Genomic DNA, 23,328 nt, shown 5'->3' with positions numbered 1-23,328 from the left:
AAGAAAATTTGTGGACACAGATGAGCACTCAAAATTACTAAGTGAGATAAAGCAGACTATAAAAACAAGTCTGAAAACATTCCCATACACACTTAAGACACATACGTGTTCCCTAAGAAAAAAAAGAATGACCCAAAAAAATCTTAAATCATTTTCAACAATCATACTATGGCAGTGAAGTACACAGATTGCAGGGTGTCCCTTTTGATCTCTGCCTCCTGATGTTTACATCCTTGTGTAGTTCCCTGGAGTATGGGCATGACCTGTGTCTTGCTTCTAACCACTAGAACATTGCAAAGATGATGGAATATACATGTATGTGATTATATGATTAAGGTACATAAGATCACGGCTCTTGACTTGCTGGAGTCACTCACTCCCCTGCTGGCTTTGAAGAAGCAAGATGCCATGTTATGGGCTTCCTATGCTGAGAGGCCCAACTGGCAAGAAACTGAGGGATGCCTCTAGCTGACAGCAAGAATCTGAAACCCTCAGTCCTATAACCACAAACAAGTAAATTCTGCTGCCCAAAGCAGGTCAGTCCCCTGTTGAGCAACAGATAACACAGCTGCCCTGGCCGACACCTGTGACTTTGACAACTTTGTGAGTTCCTTAGCAGAGGACCCAGCTAAGCTATGCATGTACTTCTGCTCCACAGAAGGGACGGGGTAATAAATGTGTATTGTTCTAAGCTAACAAGTTTGTGGTAATTCAGCAACAGAGAAACAGTACAAGCAGTTTGGGTATTACTATTCTAAAAACGTTGTGTTGAAGAATAAAACAAATGAGCATTTCTAATGGGGTCATTGAGGACCAGGATTTTCTATGGGTGAGAAAGGGAATAGAGATACAGAAGAGATATGTAAAACCCCTATAGTACTAAATTTGCATTGGACAAAGTTGCTGAACTCATAATGTACTTTATCTTCAAAAAATTTAAGTACTCCCTAGATCTGACTCCTGAAAAGGCCCATAAATAACAACAATCCCTTGCCTCCAGATTGTGGTCTTTATTATTTCACATGAAGAAGAATCATGGATACATAAAGAAATAGATGATTCCAAGGTTGGGGCAGGAAATGTACAAGACAAGCCTAGAGCCTTTTATAATACCAGGAAAAAAAAAGCTATTAAAAACAATGAGGACATGTCAAAAGTATTAGTACCTGGGACATCTGGCTGCTACCAGGGAGTAATGAAATGCTCAAAGACAGACGGGAACACACCAAACAGACATAGGAGCCACCTTAAAGAATATCCTGCTAGCCAACTCTGGGACGATTTGAGCTTCAAAATAAATAATGATAGTAACAGATTATAAACCACCAGATATAAGAAGAATCTAGAGTTCACAGAGATATTAACTTATTAATTAGGAAGAAGGTAAAACCCTTACAGTAGATTGACAATAAGAAATATAGAAAGAAAGATGGAGATAAAAAAAATGTTTCCATTTGGCAACAATTATAGTAGTAATTGTCTTAGGCAGGAAGTATCAATGGATGCCATGTTTCTGTTCACAAATTCCGATGCGTAGATTTTTCTTTTCCCCACACACATCCAAGCAATTCTTGGACACCAGCTGGGTATCTTACAATTCAACTCAATTTGGACACTGTCTGGTGATGGTGTCAGATCCCATAGGACCCACCCCTACAACCTTCAGATGCCAATCCCAAATTCAGGACATCACCTGTGCTTCTGACTGACCTGCTGTAGATTGGATGTTCCCATGACCCCTCCTTGGGTTTGTTAGAGTGGCTCACAAAACCCAGAGAAACATTGTGCTTACTAGATCCCCAGTTCATTTGAGAAGGATATAACTCAGGAACACCCAGATGGAAGAGCTGCACAGGGCAGGGAATGGGGAAAGGGCGTGGAGCTTCCAAACTCTCCCTGGCACAGCACTCTCTCCAAATGGCCACATGTTCAACAACGTGGATGCTCGCTAAACCCTCTCCTTTTGGGTTTTTAATGGAAGCTTTATTATATAGGCAAGATTGGTTAAATCATTGGCCATTGATGATAGAACTCAATATCCAGCCCCTCCCCCAACCTGTGGTCAGGGAATAATGGCTTAACGTTCTAGACCTTCTAATCCTGTGGTTATCTCCTCTAGCAACCAGCCCCCTGTCCTTAGGTGAGGCCCAAAAGTCACCTCATTAACATAACAAGGGTCACCTTTATGGCTCTCATCATTTAAGAAATTCCTTATGTTTTAGGAGCTCAGGGCCAGAAATGGGACAAAGATCAAATACATATTTCTTATTATAAAGCACAATATCATACATGCTACAACTAGTGAATGAAAGCCTGATGAGGAATGAGATATTTACATAGACTCAAAGTTTCTTCCCATAACTTATTAATGACAAAGGAATAATAGTAACTTTGAAATGGGGAAATTGGGCAGACACTAAACTAATCAAGTGATCAAGTGTTTAAAATCCTGATATATTGTACTGAGAGGAATACAACATCACTTCTGTAGTGTGTCTGTGAAAACATATAGCTTGAATAATCAAGAGGAAATATTGGACATTCTACAAAGCAACTAGCCTACGTGCCTCAAAAATGTCAAGGTCATAAAAGACAAGGAAGTGAGAAACTCTCCAGATGTAAGGAAACTGAAGAGCTGTGACAACTAAATACAAGGTGTGAACTGAATTGGCACCTGGACCAGAAAATAAGCTGTAAAGTATATGATTGGGACAACTGAGAATATTTGAACGTAGAACTTTGAATTAAGCTGTAGTATTGCAGTTATGTTAAATATCCAGATTTTGATCATTGTTCTGTAGTCAGGCAAGCAAATGTCCTTGTTCATAGGAAACAGGCACTGGTGTACATATGGGGTGAGAGGGCACAGTACCCACAGCCTACTCCTGAGTGGTCAGGAACACGCTCAGGCTTTCATCCTGCTTCTCCTTCGGGAAAGAAGACCTACGACAGCTAGATAGTTGAGGAGGCAGGGTAGACTTCCTTTGTATCAATTATTCCAGCTGATAAATTAGGAAGGAATGATAGAATATCACCATTTGCATCACCGAATCAAAGAACAGATGTAGGCCTTATTAAAAAGAAAACCACAGGCCCAAATTGGTGCCTTAGGCCACATCCCAAACCAGAGCTCAATACCTAATCTAATTGCAGTTTCAATCTCCCCAAAAATGTAGTCTCCACTGGTCAATGGGGAATTTTCTGATGGGTACCAATGAATCTGCCTCATGGGCGCTCTCCATCCCCTAAAGGAAGAAGAGGTATAATCCGTATGGTAAGACACCACCGTCCTACACCCCAATCCCTCCCAAATCTTCCCCACTATTCCCCCTAAGGGAAAGCCATCTTGCCTGGGAAAATCCTTCTCTTCTGCTAAGAATGTTCTTGCCCCTCTCTCCTTATACAAACCTATTTTGTACATCTCTGAATTCCTTCCTATTTGCTAGATGGGATGCTGCCTGGTTCATCCATCATTTAATAAAGCCAATGAGACCTTCAAATGGACTCAGATAAATTTTGTTTTTTAACAGATTTGGTGGCAGCAAGAGGATGCAAGCGGACTTCCAGCAGCATTTGGGGATGACGAGACACACAGGCACGGTACCCGTGAACACTTGGAGTTCGCTGTTTTTCTTGTCACTTCCAAGGGCTGTGGGTAAATTCCTCTCAGTGGTGAGCTCTGCTCTGTTGTATTTGAGCTCTTGATCTAATTGGCTTTCCTTCACAGGGCAGGGCAGCTTGTGCGGGCAGACAGTGATGCCCCAAGTTCAACTGACCTGGCATATTTGCCCAGAGTCCAGTGGAGCTGGTGGTTCTGCCCAGAGCCCAACTGAGCTACCAGAAAGGTCTGCCTGGAGCCCAAGCCCCTAGCTTTCAGACCACAATTCGCCAGGCCACAGTAACATCTCTAGGTTACTACTGATACAGTAAGGTGGACATGTTTGCTTGCCTTATTTTATGTAGATAAAGGAGCAGAGATCTCAGAGGAGGAAAACCTGCAACAGTTGGGAGGCACAGGTTGAGCATTTAAAGGCTGTTAGAGCACTAGTCACCTCCAGAAGAATCCCATGACAGGATAAGTTGGTCACAGAATGGGTTAGATTGACATTAGGTCACCCACCAACCTCAAGGAAATTTCCGTGCAACAAGGTACACTATAAAACACACACAAACCCCAACCCTGTGGCACATCCCTTTTAGGTGTGAGTCTGGCTCTGAGAAACCCACAGTCTTAGGTAATGGGATTTTTTTTTTTTTTAATATGCTTGCAGTTCGCTGATGGGATTCTTAAATGCTAAAGAGTCGTGCATGCCACCTTCCTGCACACCTACTTATTTCGTGTCCAAGAACTATAGTTCCAGAAATCTCAGATACCTAGCAAACACAGCTAAAATCTCACTAAGCTTGTTTTGTGTCCTGTGGAGCTCGGCTTGGTAACTGTGAGGTTGGGGCCTCAAGATGAGGCCGGACAGAGTGTGAGCTGCGCTTCCTCTGCAGGTAGATAAGGCTGAACAGAGACGTGGGTTAACTCCATTTGCAGCTAGGGTCCTACCAAACTGCTCCAGCCCTCAGGGGTATGACAGCCTAGAAATACAGTGGCCATTGCCCTTGAAAGCAAGGGCTCCCAAATGAAACAGAATGGGATACCTGTTTTAGTTGGCATGCAGAATGTTTCAAAATTTCAAAGTAGTACCACTGGAAGATTCGTTACAAAAAGCTAATGAAAAAGAAACAATGTAGCTAAAATAGGACTATAAGACTCTGTAACTCTTTCTGCTCCCCTCTATCCTTTGAGCATTCATCCTAGTTATGCTCTGTCTGAATTGTCTTTCCACTCTAAAGAGACTATTAAACGGTTACATTTAAAAATAAGACCATCCAAGGGCACATGGGTGGCTCAGTCTGCCTTTAGCCCAGGTCATGATCCCAGGGTCCTGGGATTGACTCCCGCATTGGGCTCCCCACTCGGTGGGGAGCCTGCTTCTCCCTCTGTCAAATAAATAAATATTTAAAAATAAGACCATTCAGGACCCCCCAGGTCCTCATCAGGCATCTTTCGCTCCTTGGTCGAAGTCTGAACTAAGGGTCTTAAAGAATTTCCTAAGCCCAAAGAGCACCCTCAAGAGTTTTTGTAAATAGATTTGTTCCTCAGCCCAGTCAAAAGATAGAAATAAAAATTCACATTGTCCCTTCCTTCTTTCCCAAATCCAGACCCATTGGTTATTGATCCTTTATCTCCTAGAAATAACTATTTCCTTCTTGCTTGTCTCGTGTTTTGTCCTAATGAAGCAGGAAAGCTGAAGGGATTCCATTTTAGAAAGGCTCCAGCTCTGCTGTTTTTCTGCTAGGCCCTATTCACTCATGTTCCATAATTTGCCTCTGAACAAGGCAAAGAAGCCAACTTCCCACTTCAAGGGGTGATGATGGATGGAAGCAGAAAAATGTTTGCCTTTAGCGCAGAAGGCTGACCTATAGGCTGCATAGTTCCGATAAGGATCACACACGTGCTGGTTGCTAATTCTTAAAGGGTCTCATGACTGCCTGTACGTCTCACAAAGAGTTAATATCAAGCTCAATGATAAGCACCAGAGAAATCTTGCCAAAGTTTTATGGGTAGAAATTCAAAGAAAGCATTCATGATCTTATACCCCCTGCATGTCCCCTCCTCTTTGAGCACTAAATGTATAACCACCCACCAGCTTCTTCCAGTAAAAGTGCAGCTCTTTCTGCCCATGGGTCCTGTCCCTGTGCTACTTAAATAAAGTTACTAAAAGCTGCACCGTAAAACGTCTCGAGATTTCTTTCTTGATTGTTGGCTCAGTGGTCCCGCAACAGGCAGAGGCCAGAAAGTTAGTCATTGAGTTTTGTCCTAGGCCCCGAACCCCTGATAACACTTAAGCGCCATATCCTAAACATGTCCCAGGACATTAGCTTCAGACAAACTTCAGCTGATGCTGGCATCGATACCCTTATCTTCCAGAATTTATGGAATAACACATATTGTTCACTTGATACTTGCCTTTGACTGGACCCTACCCTGGATTCCTGGAGAAACATGCACCCTAGTCTCTCTAATACAAACCCCTTGCAAGGATGAGACTCTTCTTCTCTCCTTTCTGAGTCTCCTGGACACTCCGTCTGCTATTATCTATCAGTCACACTACTCAATAAACTCTGTTTTCACTTTCTCCGGCTCACATTTGATTTCTGTTCTGCGTGAAGCCAAGGAAAGGTCCTGGCTGGTCCTGTGAGACTCTTCCCTTCCCCTGGGTTCTGGGACTCAGCCTGCCTGCATCACTAAGAATGTGGTTTGGCTCTCTGTCTGCCTGGGACATGCAGGTTGTCAGTTCTTTCACTGGCTATGTTTGGGAGTGACTCTAGATCTTGTAAGGATACTAACTTTTACATACTCTAAAATGAACAACTTTGGGGCGCCTGGGTGGCACAGCGGTTAAGCGTCTGCCTTCGGCTCAGGGCGTGATCCTGGCGTTATGGGATCGAGCCCCACATCAGGCTCCTCCGCTGGGAGCCTGCTTCTTCCTCTCCCACTCCCCCTGCTTGTGTTCCCTCTCTCGCTGGCTGTCTCTATCTCTGTCAAATAAATAATCTTAAAATAAAATAAAATAAAATAAAATAAAATAAAATAAAATAAAATAAAATAAAATAAAATGAACAACTTTGAGCTAAATTTCGTATCGTGGTTTTATAAATGTGTGGTATATATTTCTAGTGAGGGACCACTGATGACGTGTAAGTAGTTCCAATGATTGGAGCTGGTAAATCAGTTGATAAGCTCGAAAAAAAATCATGCAACACTGGTAAAATATGCAAAATAGGTATAAAGAAATTACAAAGAAATAACCAACACCTCAACAGCTGTCCCTACTCCGAAATCAGGTTGTATCCATCACATATGTAAACACAACTACACAGACCAGCACACATAAACCATTTCCCTTCTGCTCACAAAGGAAATTACAGACGACTTGATGAGCACTACCAAACATTTCAGCAGATAATTTTCAACTAACCTCTGCATTTGGTGTCACATGCATGAAAAATACTCATGAGTAATTCCTCACAGGTCCTATTAGTGCTGCAGGTTACATCTTCCTTGACATTATTGTTTCCTAGTTTCCATCCTATTAGAAGAAAGTTTGCATATTCAGGTGTTTTCTGTGCTACAACTGCTTATTTTGTTTTAATTTTTATAAAAGAGATATTTCAATAGCAGCCCCCAATACTGGTTACTTGACTTGAAAAGACCAGGCAAAAAAATTGGCCTTGAAAGTCTATTATTCAAGTTTCCTTTTAATTTATAAGTTTTGTTAAAGTAGAATAAAAGAGAAGAAAGAGAGGGAAAGGAGTTCTTGGCCCTATAATATTAAAAGCATTCTATGAAAAAGTAACTAGTACAACACAAACAGAAATATTTTAAAGAAAAATAGAGGGAATGGAAAAATTAGCTATATAGAAAACATGTCATCTTATGTTGTTTTGCTTTTCAGCGTCCATCGTGTAGGGGACTCTATGAGTAATCCCCTAAATAGAGTTCACAAAATCTGAATTAAAGTTGGCCTGCAAAATACATTCTCCCCTGGTCTACCTTACTGGCTCTACAATGGAGCCTACACTTTCTTACATGTTTTACACACACACACACACACACACACACACACACACACACACACACACAGAGTTAAAATGGTAGTTTTTAGGAAGGCATCTGAGAACCACATGAGTTTTAACTAACCTATATCTATGTATTTCCATCGTGACGTTCTAATTTGCCCCAGAGAAAGTTTGTTTTCAGATCAGTAAAGAAAAAAACCAATGATTATGATTATAAATACAGTCTGGAATTTCTGTAAGGTTTTTAATTAAAAGCATGGAAAATACTTACATTTCACGTGTAAGATTTTCTTTTAAGAGAAAAAACAGGGTGAGTCCTGCTAGAAGGTGGCAGAGTAGGATCCTAAGCTCACTTCCTCCCACAGACACGCCAAGGCAACAATTACAGTTGACCTTTGAACAACATGGGTTTGAACTACCTGGGTCCACTTACATGTGGTTTTTTAAAAACAGATATGGTACAATACTATAAATGTCTCTTTTTTATGATATCCTTAATATTTTCTTTTTCTCTAGCTTATTTTATTGGAAGAATACAGTATGTGATACATGTAACATACAAACTATGCATTAATCAACTACGTTATTGTTAATGACCTGATACTGGCAGAGATCTTCCATAGCTAAAAGCATGAAGAGAAAGACCCATTGAGAAGGGTAAGAGAGGAGAGACACAGTAGACAACCAAACCCTTGGTGTGAGGACCTGTGGAGTGAAAAATAGCCCCTATCATCTGGCTTTGAAAATCAGCAGAACTTAACTCTGGCAGTCATAGAGGGCTGCAGGAAACCAAATCTCTGCTCTTAAAGGGCCAGTGCACCACATCAGTTGGCCCAAGACTCAGCAGTTTGAAAAGTGCTTGAGATATACATGAAAGAGATGACTAATTTTAGGATGTGTGCCAATGGGGCGGGGATCTGCAGGAGCTTTCTCTGGGATGAGGTGCCCCCTTTTCGCTTAGCTAGTCTGACACTTGCAGATAACTGATTCAGACACTCTCCATCTATCTTGCTAGCACCACTTGCCCCATGCAGGTATTCTCCTGCAGAACTGCCCCAGCAGGTGCCTCTCCAAATCAGCTCCTGACCTACACACTGGGGGTGGGGAGGAGGCTCGGTTGGAAACTGTGTCTCTCCAGAGCAACTACTACCCCACCACACCCACCAGGACTAGAGCCCCTCCAGAGCTACTTCTGCCCCCAGGGAGTGGGGGAGCTAGGTCCATCTACCAGCAAAGTGACAGTAACTATAGCCAGGCCTACCACTCAGCCTTGCCAGGAACTAGCCCAATCCACCAGTACAACCTTCACAGCTGCAACCAAGCCTCTCATTCAGCAGCACCAGGAGCCACCCACACCCACCGGCATGCCTACAGTGACTGTAGCTAGGCCTCTTGGTCGGTTGCACCACAGGCAAACCACGCTCATCAGCACACCTGCAGCAGTCAAGGTCGGACATTATAGACAGCCAGCCTGAGGGCTAACCCTGCCCACCAGCACGCCTGCAGTGGCCGAAGCCAGGCCTTTCATTCAGCTGTGCTGGCAGCAAGCCCTGTAGCCAATCTTTGCAGACAGCTGGGCCAAGGGCTGGCCCTGCCCACCAGAGGACCAGTAGCAGTTCTGACCCAGTCACAAGAGGAATGCACACACAGCCCACACAAGGGACACCTCTGGAACATTCGTTTTTGTGGACTGGGGGGGATTGCTGCTGGGCCTCACAGGACATGTTCCACATAAGGGAACTACTTTCCAGACTAGAAGACAGCTGGCCTACTTAATATATAGTAATGAATAGAGTCAGACAAAATGAAGGGACAGAGGAATATGAACCACATGAAAGAACAAGACAAACCCCCAGAAAAAGTGCTAAATGAAATGGAAATAAGCAATCTACCTGATAAACAGTTTAAAGTAACAGTCATTAGATGCTCACCAGACTTGATAAATTCAGTGACAACTTCAACAAAGAGGTAGGAAATATAAAAAGAACTAGCCAGAGAGGAAGAATATAATAACTGATATGAAAAATACACTAGAGGGAATCAATGGCAGATTTGATGACGCAGGAGAATAGAGCAGTGATCTGGAAGACGAGGTAGTAAAATGCAACTAAACTGCACAGAAAAAAGAACTTCAAAAAATGAGGACACGTTAAGGAAGTTCTTGGACAACATCAAGCATAACAAAACTCACATTACAGGGAACCCAGAAGGAGAAGAGAGAAGGGGGCAGAAACCATATTAAAGGAAATAATAGGTGAACACTTCCCTATCGTAAAGGACACAGACATCCAGTTTAAGGAAGCATAGAGAGTCCCAAACAAGATGAACCTAAGAAGACTGGCAAGACACATTATAATTAATGTAGCAAAAATTAAAGATAAAGAGAAAAATCTTAAAAGCTGCAAGAGAAGACCTAACAGTTAGGTACAAGGGAAACCCCCATAGGGCTATCAGCTGATTTTTCAGCAGAAACACTGCAGGCCAAAAGGGAGTGGCACCATATAATCAAAGTGGTGAAATGGGGAAAAAAAATACAACCAAGAATACTCTACATGGCAAGGTTATCATTCAGAATTGAAAGAGAGTTTCCAGACAAAAGTTAAAGGGGTTCCTCACTACTAAGCCAGCCTTATAGGAAATGTTAAAGGTACTTCTTTAAGTGAAAGAAGGTTATAACTAGATTTACAAAAATTATAAAAGGAAAAAATTCACTGGTAAAAGCAAACAAAGATACCAGATCAATCATTTATAAAGCTAGTATAAAGGTTAAAAGACAGAAGTGGTAAAATCGATTATACCTATAAAAATTAGTGAAGGGATACCCAATATAATAAGATGTAAAATATGACATCATATACATAAAATGTAGGGGGGGTAGTAAAACTGTGGTTCTTTTAAAATGTGTTTGACCTTCAGTGACCATCAACTTAACAGATGATTATATACATAGATGTCACACATGAACCTCGTGGTAACCACAAACCGAAAACCTATAATAGATACACAAAAAATAAAGAGAAAGAAATCCAAGCACATTAAAGAAATTCTCTTCCCTGTGAAAGATGACTAAGAGAAGGAGAAAGGGACACAGAATAACTATAAAAACAGAAAATGATTAACATAATGGCAATAAGTGTATACCTACTAATAATTAATTGTAAATGGATTAAGTGCTCCAATCAAAAGACATAGGGTGACTCAATAGATTAAAAAACAAGACTCATCTATATGCTGTCAACAAGAGACCCTAAACTAAAATCATAAAGACTGAAAGTGAAAGGATGGAAAAAGATATTTCCTGCAAATGGAAAAAAAAAAAAGCAGTGTTAGCAATACTTAGACAAAATACACCTTAAAACAAAGACTGAAAAAAAAATGAAGGCCATTTACATAATTATAAAGGGATCAATCCAACAAGAGAATATAACAACTGTAAATATCTACACACCCAACATAGGGCTCCTAAATACAAAAAGCAACTATTAACAGACATAAAGAAAGAAATTGACAGTAATACAATAATAGGGGACTTTAGCACCTCACATCAACAGATAGCTCATCCAGACAGTAAATTAATATGGAAACAGTGGCTTTAAATGACACATTATATCAGAGGGACTTAGCAGATAGATACAGAATACTCAAAAACAACAAAATACACATTCAAATGCACATGGAATATTTTCCAAAATAGATCTTGTTAGGCCAAAAAATAAGTAGCAGTAAATTTAAGAAGACTGTATATCATATCAAACATCTTTTTCAACCACAGTACTATGAAACTACAAATCAATTACAAGAAAAAAAAAACTGGAAAAAAACCCACAAAACACTTGAAGGCTAAACAACATGCTAGTATACAACCTAAGGGTCAATGAGGAAGTAAAGAAGAAATCAGAGAGTACTTGGAGACAAATGAAATTAGAGACATGAAATCTTTGTTGGTTCAAAATCTTTGGGACTTAGCAACAACAGTTGTAAGATGGAAGTTTATAGCAATACAGGCCTATTTCAAGAAACAAGAAAAATATCAAGTAATCTAATTTTACACCTAAAGGAATTAGGAAAAAAAAAAAAAAGTCCAAAGTTAGAAGAAAGGAAATAGAAGTAGAGGAAAAGGGAAAATAAATGAAATAGAAACTGAAAACAAAACAAAAAACCCCAAAACATAATAGAAAAGATCAATAAAACTAAGACCTGGGTTCTTTGAAAAGATAAACAAAATTGACGAACTTTTAGCCAGACTTAAAAAAAAAAAAAAAAAAAAAAGCCAGGACTCAGATAAGATCAGACCATCATAACCGATACCACAGAAATACAAAGGATTATAAAAGACTACCACAAAATGTTGTATACCAACAAATTGGACAATCTAGAAAAAAATAGATAAATTCCTAGAAACAAACAACCTCCCAAAATGGAATCAGGAAGAAAGAGAAAATCTGAACAAACCACTTACTAGTATTGAAATTGAACCGGTAATCAAAAATTCCCAGTTAACAAAAGTCCAGGAGCAGATGGCTTCACAGTTGAATTCTACCAAACATTTAAAGAAGAACTAATACCTATTCCTCTCAAACTATTCAAAGAATATAAGAGAAAGCTCCTAGTTCATTCCATGAGGCCTGCATTACCCTAACACCAAAATCAGACAGAAACCACAAAAAAAAAAAAAAACTACAGACTAATATTTCTGAAGAACACAGTTGCAAAACTCTGCAATAAAATATTAGTAAAATGAACTCAGTAGTACATTAAAAGGATCATTCACCAGAAGCAAGTGGGATTTATTTCATGCATGCAAGGACGATTTTATATGCATCAATCAATCCATGTGATATACCACATTAACAAAATGAAGGATAAAAACCATACGACTATCCCACTAGATGCAGGAAAAGCATTTGACAAAGTACAACATCATTCATGAAAAAAAAGCCTCAACAAAGTAGGTTTAGAGGGAACATATCTCAACATAATAAAGGCCTTATATGAAAAACCCACAGCTAACATCATAGCTAATGGTGAAAAACTGAGAGCTTTTCCTCTAAGATCAGGAACAAGACAAGGATGTTCACTCTCACCACTTTTATTCAACATAGTACTGGAAGTCGTAGCCACAGCCATCAGATAAGAAAAAGAAATAAAACTCGTCCAGATTGGTAAGGAAGAAGTAAAACTGTCACTATTTCCAGATGACATCATATTATATATAGAAAACCCTAAAGACTACAGCAAAAACTCCTAGAAGTATAAATGAATTCAGTAAAATCTCAGAATACAAAAATCAACATACAGAAATCTGTTGCATTTCTATACACCAACAACAAAATAACAGAAAGAGAAATTAAGAAAACAATCCAATTTACAAATGTATCAAAAAGAATAAAATCCCTAGGAATAAATTTAACCAAAGAGGTGACATACCTGTAGTCTGAAAACTATAAGACATTGATGAAAGACATTAAAAACAATATCAAAAAATGGAAAGATATACCATCCTCATGGATTTTAAGAGTTAATATTGTTAAAATATCCATACTATCCAATGCAATCTATAAATTTAGGGCAATCTCTATCAAAATACTTGTCAGGATAGCTAAAATTAACAACACAAGAAACAACAGGTGTTGGCGAGGATGCAGAGAAAGGGGAACCCTCTTGTTGGTGGGAATGCAAACTGGTGCAGCCACTCTGGAAAACAGTATGGAGGTTCCTCAAAATGTTAAAAATAGAACTACCCCAATCCCCAGCAATTGCACTACTAGGTATTTATTTACCCAAAGGATACAAAAATACAGATTCGAAAGGATACATGCACCCTGATGTTTATGGCAGCATTATCAATAATAGCCAAACTACAGAGAGAGACCAAATGTCCAGCAACTGATGAATGGATAAAGAAGATGTGGTGTGTACACACACACCCACACAGACACAATGGAATATTATTCAGCCATTAAAAGAATGAAATCTTGCCATTGCAACAACATGGATGGAGCTAAAGGGTATTATGCTAAGTGAAATAAGTCAGTCAGAGAAAGACAAATACCATATGATCTCCCTCATATGTGGAGTTTAGGAAAGAAAACAGATGAACATATCGGAAGGGGGAAAAGGAGAGAGGGGAAATAAGCTAAAAGAGATTACTAACTATAGGGAACAAACTGAGGGTTGATGAAGGAAGGTGGGTAGGGGATGGACTAGATTGGCAATGGGTATTAAGGAGGGCACCTGTTATGATGAGCACTGGGTGTTGTATGTAAGTGATGAATCACTGAATTCTACTCCAGAAAACCATATTGCACTGTATGTTAACTACCTAAAATTTTAAAAAAAAATTTTTTTACAGAACTAGAACAAATACTAAAATTTATTTGGGACCACAAAAGACCCGAAATAGCCAATGCCATCTTGAAAAAGAAGAACAAAGCTGAAGGCATCACAGTCCCAGATTTTAAGTTATATTACAAAGCTGTAGTAATCAAAACAGTATGGTACTGGCACAAAAACAGACATAAAGATCAACAGAACAGAACAGAACGGAAAGCCCAGAAATAAACCCACACTTGCACTGTCAATTAATCTATGACAAAGGAGATATGAATCCCTATTATATAATAGGGAAAAGATAGTCTCTTCAATAAATAATACTGGGAAAACTGGGAACTACATGGAAAAGAATGGAACTAGACCACTTCCTTACATCATACACAAAAATGAGCTAACAATGGATTAAATATCAAAATGTAAAGGCTGAAACCATAAAACTCCTAAGAGAAAACACAAGCAGTAAACTCTTCAACATTGACCTTAGCAACATTTTTCTGAATCTTTCTCCTCAGGACATGGAAACAAAAGGAAAAATAAAGTATTGGGAACATATCAAACTAAAAAGCTTTTGCACAGCGTAGGCAATGTACTGACTGGGAGAAGATATTTGCAAATTGATATATCCAATAAGAAGTAATATCCGGAATATATAAATAACAAACAACTCCAAAAAACCAAATAATCCAATTTAAAAATCAGAAGAACTGAATAGACATTTTCCCATAGATGACATACTGATGGTCAACAGACACATGAAAAGATGCTTGACATCCCTCATCATCAGGGATACACAAATAAACCACAATGAGATATCACCTCACACCAGTCAGAATGACTATTACCAAAAAACAAGAATAACAACTGTTGGTAAGAATATGGAGAAAAGGGAGCCCTTATGAACTATTGGTGGGATTGTAAACTGGTGCAGCCACCATGAAAAACAGTGCAGAGGTCCCTCAAAAAAGTTAAAAATGAAAATACTAGTAATTTCACTTCTGGGTATTTATCCAAAGAAAACAAAAACATTAATTTGAAAAGATATATGCCATGAGAGACTATGGACTCTGGGAAACAAACTGAGGGCTTCAGAGGGGAGACAAGTGGGGGAATGGGATAGGCTGGTGATGGGTAGTAAGGAGGGCATGTATTGCATGGTGCACTGGGTGTTATACGCAGGTAATGAATCATGGAACTTTAAAATAAATAAATAAATAAAATAATTTTAAAAATTAAATTAAATTTAAAAAAATGAAAAGATACATGCACTACTATGTTTAGCCATGTATAGCCAAGATATGGAAGTGATCTAAATGTCTACTGATAAATGGATAAAGGAGATGTGGTACATATACCCAATGGAACATTACTCAGCCATTAAAAAAAAAAGAATAAAATCTTGCCATCCAGGATAACATAGACAGACCTAGAGGGCATCATGCTAAGTGAAATAAGTCAGACAGAGAAAGACACCATATACTTTCACTTATGTGTGGAATCTAAAAAACAAAAAGGAAATAGACTAAAAAATACGGAGAACGAATTAGTAACTGCCAGAGGGGAGGTAGGTGATGGGGTAGGTGAAGTGGATTAAGAGGTACAAACTTTCAGTTATAAATAAGTCATGAGGATGAAAAGTACAGCATAGGGAATATAGTCAATAATATTGTAATAACTTTGCATGGTGACGGACATTAACTCCACTTATCATGGTGAGCATTTAATGAAGTATATAATTGTTGAATCATTACACTGTACACCTGAAATTAATAGGTTAACTATACATCAATTTAAAAAATTAAAAATAATGTTAAAAAATGAACAAAAATTTTTTAAAAGAAAAAGAAACATACTTAAAAAGGGAAAAATGGATGCTTCCATCTAAGTTTTAATCATGTGGACTGGGTTTTTTTAACTCAGGTATTCAGAAAGGGATATGCTTAAAAAAAAAAGGGGGGATATGCTTATTCTTTTATTGAAAGAACATTAAAAGATTAATATTTACCAGCTTCATTTAGAGATAAATTTTTCACCACTGATTTCTGAGGAGTAAAATATTCAGAGTTTTTATCAGAGGTTGAATCAAAGTCAAGTGTTGAGGCACTAAAATTATTTTCACTACAATAGTTATTCAAATCCTTGTTAGAGAAGCGCTCCCCATTCCTGGTCTTTGATACCCATGACGTGTCATTGTGGGAGCTCTGTGATCTTGGCCTTGAGAGGTTTTCAGAACTTGTGAGAGGAACAGGGTATGCTGCACTCTCGGGAGAGCTGAGATGAGAAATGGATGGGGTTCTTGGAGACTTTATTTGAGGAGATGTAATGATGGCATCGTCTTTCCTGGTACCTAAGAAAAACGTGCTGGGTGAGAGAACAGGAGTGGCCGCCATGTTCTTCAGTAGCGCCTCAAAATCTTCCTTGGTGTTAATCTGTGGACTATCAAAACGACTAGATTGGTATTTGAGAATCTGTCGAACTGGATCTGAAATCTCTTCTCTCTTTTGGATGGCTCTGATTTTTCTACAAATGCTTTCCACTGGGTTGTGCCGCTTGTCCGTGACCTTCCTCACAGAGGCCATTGTTGACCTTCCTTCGATCATGCAGATGAAGTGGCTGAAGTGCAGGCAGAAGTAGACATGTTTGTTTGTTTGAAGTTAGCATTGTCCTGACAATAATCTAGCAATGCTATTTAGTCCTAAATCAGCTGTGGAAGGATGAAGAGGTCTTTAAACAATTGGTTTAAACAAGTTTGCGTATGTTTAACTTCGGCACTCAAATTTCCTGAAAGCAACAACTAACACATAAAAAGGGTTTGCCACGTGCCAGGCATGGTACTATATTCTTTATATGTATCAACGCAATTCATTCTTAAAACAACCCTATGAAGTAGACATTGCTATTATCTCCATTTCCAGGCAAAGAGAGAATAAAGAGACACATCCAAAGTCACCCCAGACAAGTGCTGGAGCCAGATTTGATCCCAGGCAGTCCTGCTCCAGAGGCTGGACTCCTAACGATACTGCTTTTCATTTACAATAATATGTCACATATGATGGTGATGGTGAGGATGCTAATAGCTCCTATTTGAGGACCTGTTCTGGTTCTCATCTAATGAGAACTTACTATACATGCCCTGTGGAAATAAATCCAAAATTTTGCCTAAACTGGCAAAATTTAAATTAACCTAGGAAAAGAGTTACAATAGTTTGAATAGTTACAAATAGCTGGTTACAGAGAGTTTGAAAGTGAGGATTTTTTAGGACCTTAAGAAGATTTCCATTCACAGATCTCTTTAAAAATCCCCTCATAGAAAATGAACAAAAGGTAGAGAAATTTTAAAAGAACTATAATTGGAAGGGGTATTTAGAAAGACTGGTATTTAGAAGATACTCAAAAATCCTCACAATCTGGTTTCATTTTACTTCAAGATAACAGCCACCAGCTCCAGCCAATGAAGCTCGTGCTGCAGAATCCTTTACTAATTAGAGTCATGATCACCTGAAACTTTGTGCTGTTACTTGTCAATACCTCCCTTTCCATATATTCAAGGGTTATTTTTCAATACAAAGCCTAAAATACAATCCTCTATGGAAATTCTGGAATCAGTATATACTCACTGGAGTCTATTCTTTCTGATCTCTCCTAGGCTTTATAATTGTGCTGTATGTTTGTCATTTAATTAAATTTTGTCTTCTATCCTTGGATTGTTTAAACTGTGTATGCATGTTGTTTCCTCAAAAAACAATTTTAGGGGCGCCTGCGTGGCGCAGTCGTTAAGCGTCTGCCTTTGGCTCAGGGCATGATCCCAGTGTTCTGGGATCGAGCCCCACATCAGGCTCCCCCCCCCCCCCGCCGCCCCGGGGAGACTGCTTCTTCCTCTCCCACTCCCCCTGCTTGTGTTCTCTCTCTCGCTGGCTGTCCCTCTGTCAAATTAATAAATAAAATCTTAAAAACAAAACAAAACAATTTTAATTCATGTATTCAAAAACCAACACATTATTGTTGGCATCATTGATAAGCCACAGTCAAATATAATACACACAATTACCAGGCTTGTAGATGTGTCTCCCAGCTCCTGTGAGTGTTGACCCCTCAACTTGACTCACAGCTACCAACTTTTCTGGAGAATTTCCCCTGGCCAAATGGGAGCTTCTCATCACTCCACTGGGAGGCTGGAAGTGATGTAGAGGGAATGACAGAAGAAAGTGCCCCTGTGAACATGCATGCTTTAAATCTATGGCTGACTGTGGCCAGGACACTGCAGGCACCATTAGATTTCCTTATGTCAAGTAAAGAGTCTTATAAGACTGATTATCTGTCCATGTTCTCAATATGAAAGGACTGTTTTTCTCTTCAAGAGCCAGAGAACAGAAGCACATGTTGGGCATGAGGCTAATAGACACCCTAAAACTGGAACCTCAAACTCTCAGACCCTATCTATGCTCCTTGTTGAACACTGAGGTGGGAAGCTGTTCAAGCCACAGGGAAAGGCTTTGCCTTGTGGGCATTTGTGACTGATCCAGATTAATGTTCCTAGCATACAAGGCACGCATTTCTATTTGTAGTGTATAAGACGTGCATTTCTATTTGTTTTTCCAAGGCATTTTTCTCCTTTTACCATCTGTTTGCTAAACTTCCATGACTCACCTTAGTGACCTCCACTCCGTGGTTTATGAACTAAACCTTAGAAAGTGTACACTTAAGACTCTGGCTCGTCATGAGCTAATGAACGTTCTCAAGATTAACTTGTTTTGCTTTTTCTAATATAAAGCAGAATATCTGAGTTCAAAAAGATGTGATGGTTAGGATTTCAAAATTTGGGCCACCTCCTCCATATATGGCCTGGAAACATCTCCTGTCTGTCCCGTCCAAATCTCTTTTTTAGTTTCAGATCTCAACAGAAAAGATTAGATTATTTTTAGTAATCTCTACACCCAATATGGGGCTCTAACTCACAACCCTGAGATCCAGAGTCACATCCTCCTCTGACTGAGCCAACCAGGTGCCCCAAGAAATGCATCTATTATTTTTAAACTCTCTGAACCTCAGTTGTACTCCATATCACTCATTCTTTTAGGCACTCAACCAATATTTATCAAGTACCTAAAAAGTGCTAATACCTCCATTCCAGAAAGTATCTGCTCTCCTAAGACCTGTGGTCTGCAGGGGGTACAGATATGAACACATAAGCTACTGGGAGTGCCACATTAAATCCAGGATGCCCAAGAAAATCTGAATTTCAGGGGTGCCTGGGTGGCTCAGTGGGTTAAGCCTCTCCCTTCGGATCCAGCCCCACATCAGGCTCCCTGCCTGCTGTTCCCTCTGCTTGTGCTCTCTCTCTCTCTCAAATAAATAAATAAAATCTTTCTAAAAAATCTGAATTTCAGATAAAGAAGGGCTAATTTTTTTAGTATAAGTATGCCACAAAAGTTGCAGAGGAAAAACTTATACTGAAAAATTGTTTATCTGAAATTCAGATTTCACTGAGCCTCTTGTATTTTTATTAGATAAATCTAGCAACCCTAAAGCCCAGAGATAACTATGTAATTACACACTGGGAAAGAAAAGTGCCAGGGGCTCTGGGAGCATATAATAGGGGGTTATCCTAGTTTGGGAGTGAGGATGGAAAAATTGAGGGGCCCCTATTATGTATCACACACTGTGCATAATGCTATATTGTTTGCTAAACCCACGGTTATAAATAGAACACTGGGACCACATATCTGCTATAGGAATTTCCATTTGGATTCACATTAGCTGAATGTAAAATAATGTTAGAAATTATCCAAACCAATTATTTCACTCATTTTATTTATTTCTTCACTGATTGAACTGTGCCTCATTGTTCTTATTTCTAGAATCTGAGTCTCGTTATTCTTACTGCCTGAATTGCTTTATTATATATAGTAAAAGCTCTTGAGTCAACACCGTTCAACCAGCTCCCAGATCCAAAGCATGATTAAAAGCCTCTGAACTTTATAGATGGCAACATCTATAAAACAATGTGATTTGTTTCTTACCTAAAGTAAGTTTGCTCATTATATATCTAATTTTCACCAGTGATGTTACTACAGAGTTGAATATTAACCTCTAGGCATTTACACTCTTTGAGACTTACAGAAATCTTCTCCATTTGTTCTGACTTCCTAAAGGAGTTAGAATAAATTCACTATTTACGTACAATATAGAGAATATTTCATATTCTTTAGGAACTGACAAACACAAGGGCATAATTTGTATTTTTCAATTTCCACATTCTTCAATCACTAAGAAATAGTTGAATTTCTTTGCAAAGAAAGATTTATACAGAGATACAGAAGAAGCATCCTTGAAAAAAGATTTTAGTGTGATTCAAAAACTCTTTAGAAAGCCTTCTGAATCAAACTCTGACTCAAAAGATTATGTTGACAATGTAATTATCTTTCCTTTACCAACCATTTAAGTATTTTCTCCCTTTACTAATGATTATTTCTTGAACATTAAGCTTCCAAACTTCAGATCAGGTAGGCATATTTTAATAATCATTCAATACTTAATTATGAAATTCAGGCAAATATTTCACCTGAGTCCCAATTGGAGAATTAAGGCAAAACGCTGAAATAAGGTATGCAAATTTTTTTAAGTATCTGTGTGTATATGTAGATAAACAAGAAATTCCTTTTGCCAAGAGAGCCCTTCACTAACAGATGCCAATAAACTCTTCATGGAAACAGAAGAAACATCTGTTCACTGAGATGTTCCCAGAAAAGTCGTCTTTAGTGAGCCTAGTGTGAGGGCGGAGCATGGTTTTTGACTTAACACAGTAAATTTCATAGTTGCCAAATTACACCGTTTTTAATCTCTCTGTGACTAATATTTAGGGTAATAAAATAATAACACTTTTTCCTGTCCTAAGATAGGTGACAGCAGCTGTTAATGAAAACAATTTGCAAACCACAGGTCCCGGATTTAGTAAATGCTCAGCGAGGCTCATCTGCAAACCTGTGTAATTACTAATCAACGCAAGCTGGCATAGAATGGGACTCTCCCCTCCCACCATTCACTTAACCCTGTTAAATTAAGCTCCTTGGCTGGGTCACACCAAACTTATTATAAACATCTCATACTGGAACAGTTCCTGAAATAGCATAGTCACACATATGCTTCTGAAAACTCACTGTGCTCTTCTGTTTCAGTTCTTATTATATGAGGTCTGGTTTTCCTCTCAGAGACCAGGAGAAGACCCGACATCGCCAACTGCAAGAATCTAGGTGCTCCCATGTTCTCGGGGTCTACGAAACCACATAACCGCTTTCCACGGGCACACATGCCAAATAACGAAGGTTGGAAATGACAATTCAGGACCTTAGGTATCCAAAAGCCCCTTTGAAAACAATTCTAGGATTTGCCTGTGGTGAAAGCAACATCTCTGGAGGGAACCTAGCTTTATCGCCACAAGCATATTGAGTTTGGGGCTGGCGGTGAGGCGAAGACAGAGGCTACCCCTGGGAAGGGCTTTTCCCTGTTTAGAACAGGACTTTCTTGACCTTAAATGACTAAAGGCCAGCATCCGCCAGTTTAGCTCTTTTTTGGAGGGAAAACTCACCACCTTATTTTCACTTTACCAGCACTCCAAGAACCATCTTCTGAAAACAGACTGGAGAGCAGAGGCCCGCAGGATCAGATGACTGGGTGGAGCTGACTTCCGCCGGGCGCTGCGGAACCAGCAGAAGAGGGCTGGAGAAGAGGGAAGCCCGCGATCCGCTGCACCTGCCAGTGATCGGCTGCACCTGCCGCGTTGGTCTGCCCGGATCATGCGAGCCGGAGGGTGAGGAGAGACGGAAGAGGAAGGAGGACCACTGCTTTGCCTGTATCGATGCCATTCTGGTGTGCTCCCCGCCACGGCCATGACAACAAAATAAACATCACCCAGAATATACTCTTTGTAATCAGGGTGGAGGAAAAGTCACTTTTTAACTTCAATTTCATACGTTTCTGCTGGGCTAAGGGCTGTATGGTTTCTGAAAACACCAATGATATTAATCATGACATCTCTTATGGGGCCGTATCTGGCTTGGCAGACACAGTATGCCGACTACACAAAGTGCAATAATTAAGAGGTGCACGAGCGGTACATTAAACTCCGTGGGAGGTCAGGACAGGGAGACGCCAGTGTGAGCTGGCAGGTGTTTTGAAGCAGGTGAGACATACACTGGGCTTTAAATAATACACTATTTGGGGAAGGTAGGGGCTTGGACATACCTGTGAGGTGGGGAGACTACGCGTATTTCCTGGCAGCACTGGGTGAACAGAACCGTGAGGTAGGTGGGAGGTTGCAGAAGAGTGAAAAAAATAGAAGTCTACAGAGGGAAGATACAGGCAGATTCAGACACGACGGACATTTTTTTGTAATGCCATTTCCCATCCAAGAAAATAATATTCAGGGGGAGGACAGACATCTTAAAAAACAAAACAAACAAGCAAACCAGCTTCAGGGTTCCACACATACAACAAGAAACTTCGTAACTGGAACATTTTGTTCTCAAGCTGGCCGTTTCGCTTACCGCCCCCGGGGCTGCCTTGCCAGACCCCTTCATACCTAATCACATGCTTCACAGCCTTAGCACTGCTGATTTCCTACTTCTCTTCTATTTTCTCTCTTCCTCGCTCAGCCGCGGGTGCTCTGGAAATCTATTTTTGGAATATCTAGATTTTTATATATGCTCCTATTCTTGTGGGTCATCATTTCAGTCCCCAAAGGAGAGGGAGGGGAAGTGTAGTAGTTCAGAGTTGGAGCTCTGGATTCAGATAATCTGAGTTCAAATCCCAGCTCTGCCCAATTAGTTTTGTGACCTCCAACAAATTACTTAACTCTGTGTTTCAGTTTCTTTATCTATATAATCAATATCGTGAATGACCTCCTGGGTTTGCCGCAGGGATTAAATGGGATGACACATGTATGATGTACTTTCTGAAACTCCTTTAATTTATTCAGATCTTAAATGTACTCTTAAAGCACAAAGAGTGCCCAGAAAGAAATAACCAATTAACCCATTCCTCTCATTGACTTGCCCTGTTTAATTTCCCATGAAGTGAACTATCATAACATCTATGCTCGCGATCCTCTTATCAATCCACAGATACCGAAACTAGCAACACCCAGAGAGATTTCCCTCCTAGCCATAAAGGAAGCCGGTGGTAGAGCCAAAAATAATATTAAAATTCTGAATCCACTAGACCATATCTCCTGTCTGGCAAATTGTACTCTTACTTCCTCTCCCCAGGAGTGTATTACACCTGATGTCTCTCCAAGTAGTGAAAGGAATAGTCTGAACAATAAATTCCAACGGATGTGTAATGAATTAAATGAACGTATTGTTCCATTAC

At 39.7% G+C, this 23,328-nt stretch overlaps 1 protein-coding gene across 1 annotated transcript in view; it reads right to left on the bottom strand.

The window, feature by feature from the left end:
- IRAG2 (inositol 1,4,5-triphosphate receptor associated 2) overlaps positions 1-21,640 on the bottom strand; it is a 122,769-nt gene extending 101,129 nt beyond the window's left edge. Inside the window, exons 1-2 of the mRNA XM_087855699.1 lie at positions 21,548-21,640; positions 15,968-16,575 (exon numbers count right to left, since the gene is read on the bottom strand). Of these exons, the coding sequence (XP_087711825.1) occupies positions 15,968-16,562 (595 nt within the window). The 5' untranslated portion in view covers positions 16,563-16,575; positions 21,548-21,640. The remainder of the gene's footprint in view (positions 1-15,967; positions 16,576-21,547) is intronic.
- Positions 21,641-23,328: the final 1,688 nt, after the last annotated feature.

This window comes from Ursus americanus, chromosome 25, assembly GCF_024610735.1.
Source record: "Ursus americanus isolate L20-20 chromosome 25, mUrsAme1.1.p, whole genome shotgun sequence".
Taxonomy (NCBI): domain Eukaryota; kingdom Metazoa; phylum Chordata; class Mammalia; order Carnivora; family Ursidae; genus Ursus; species Ursus americanus.
This window is presented reverse-complemented; position numbering and strand designations above follow the sequence as displayed.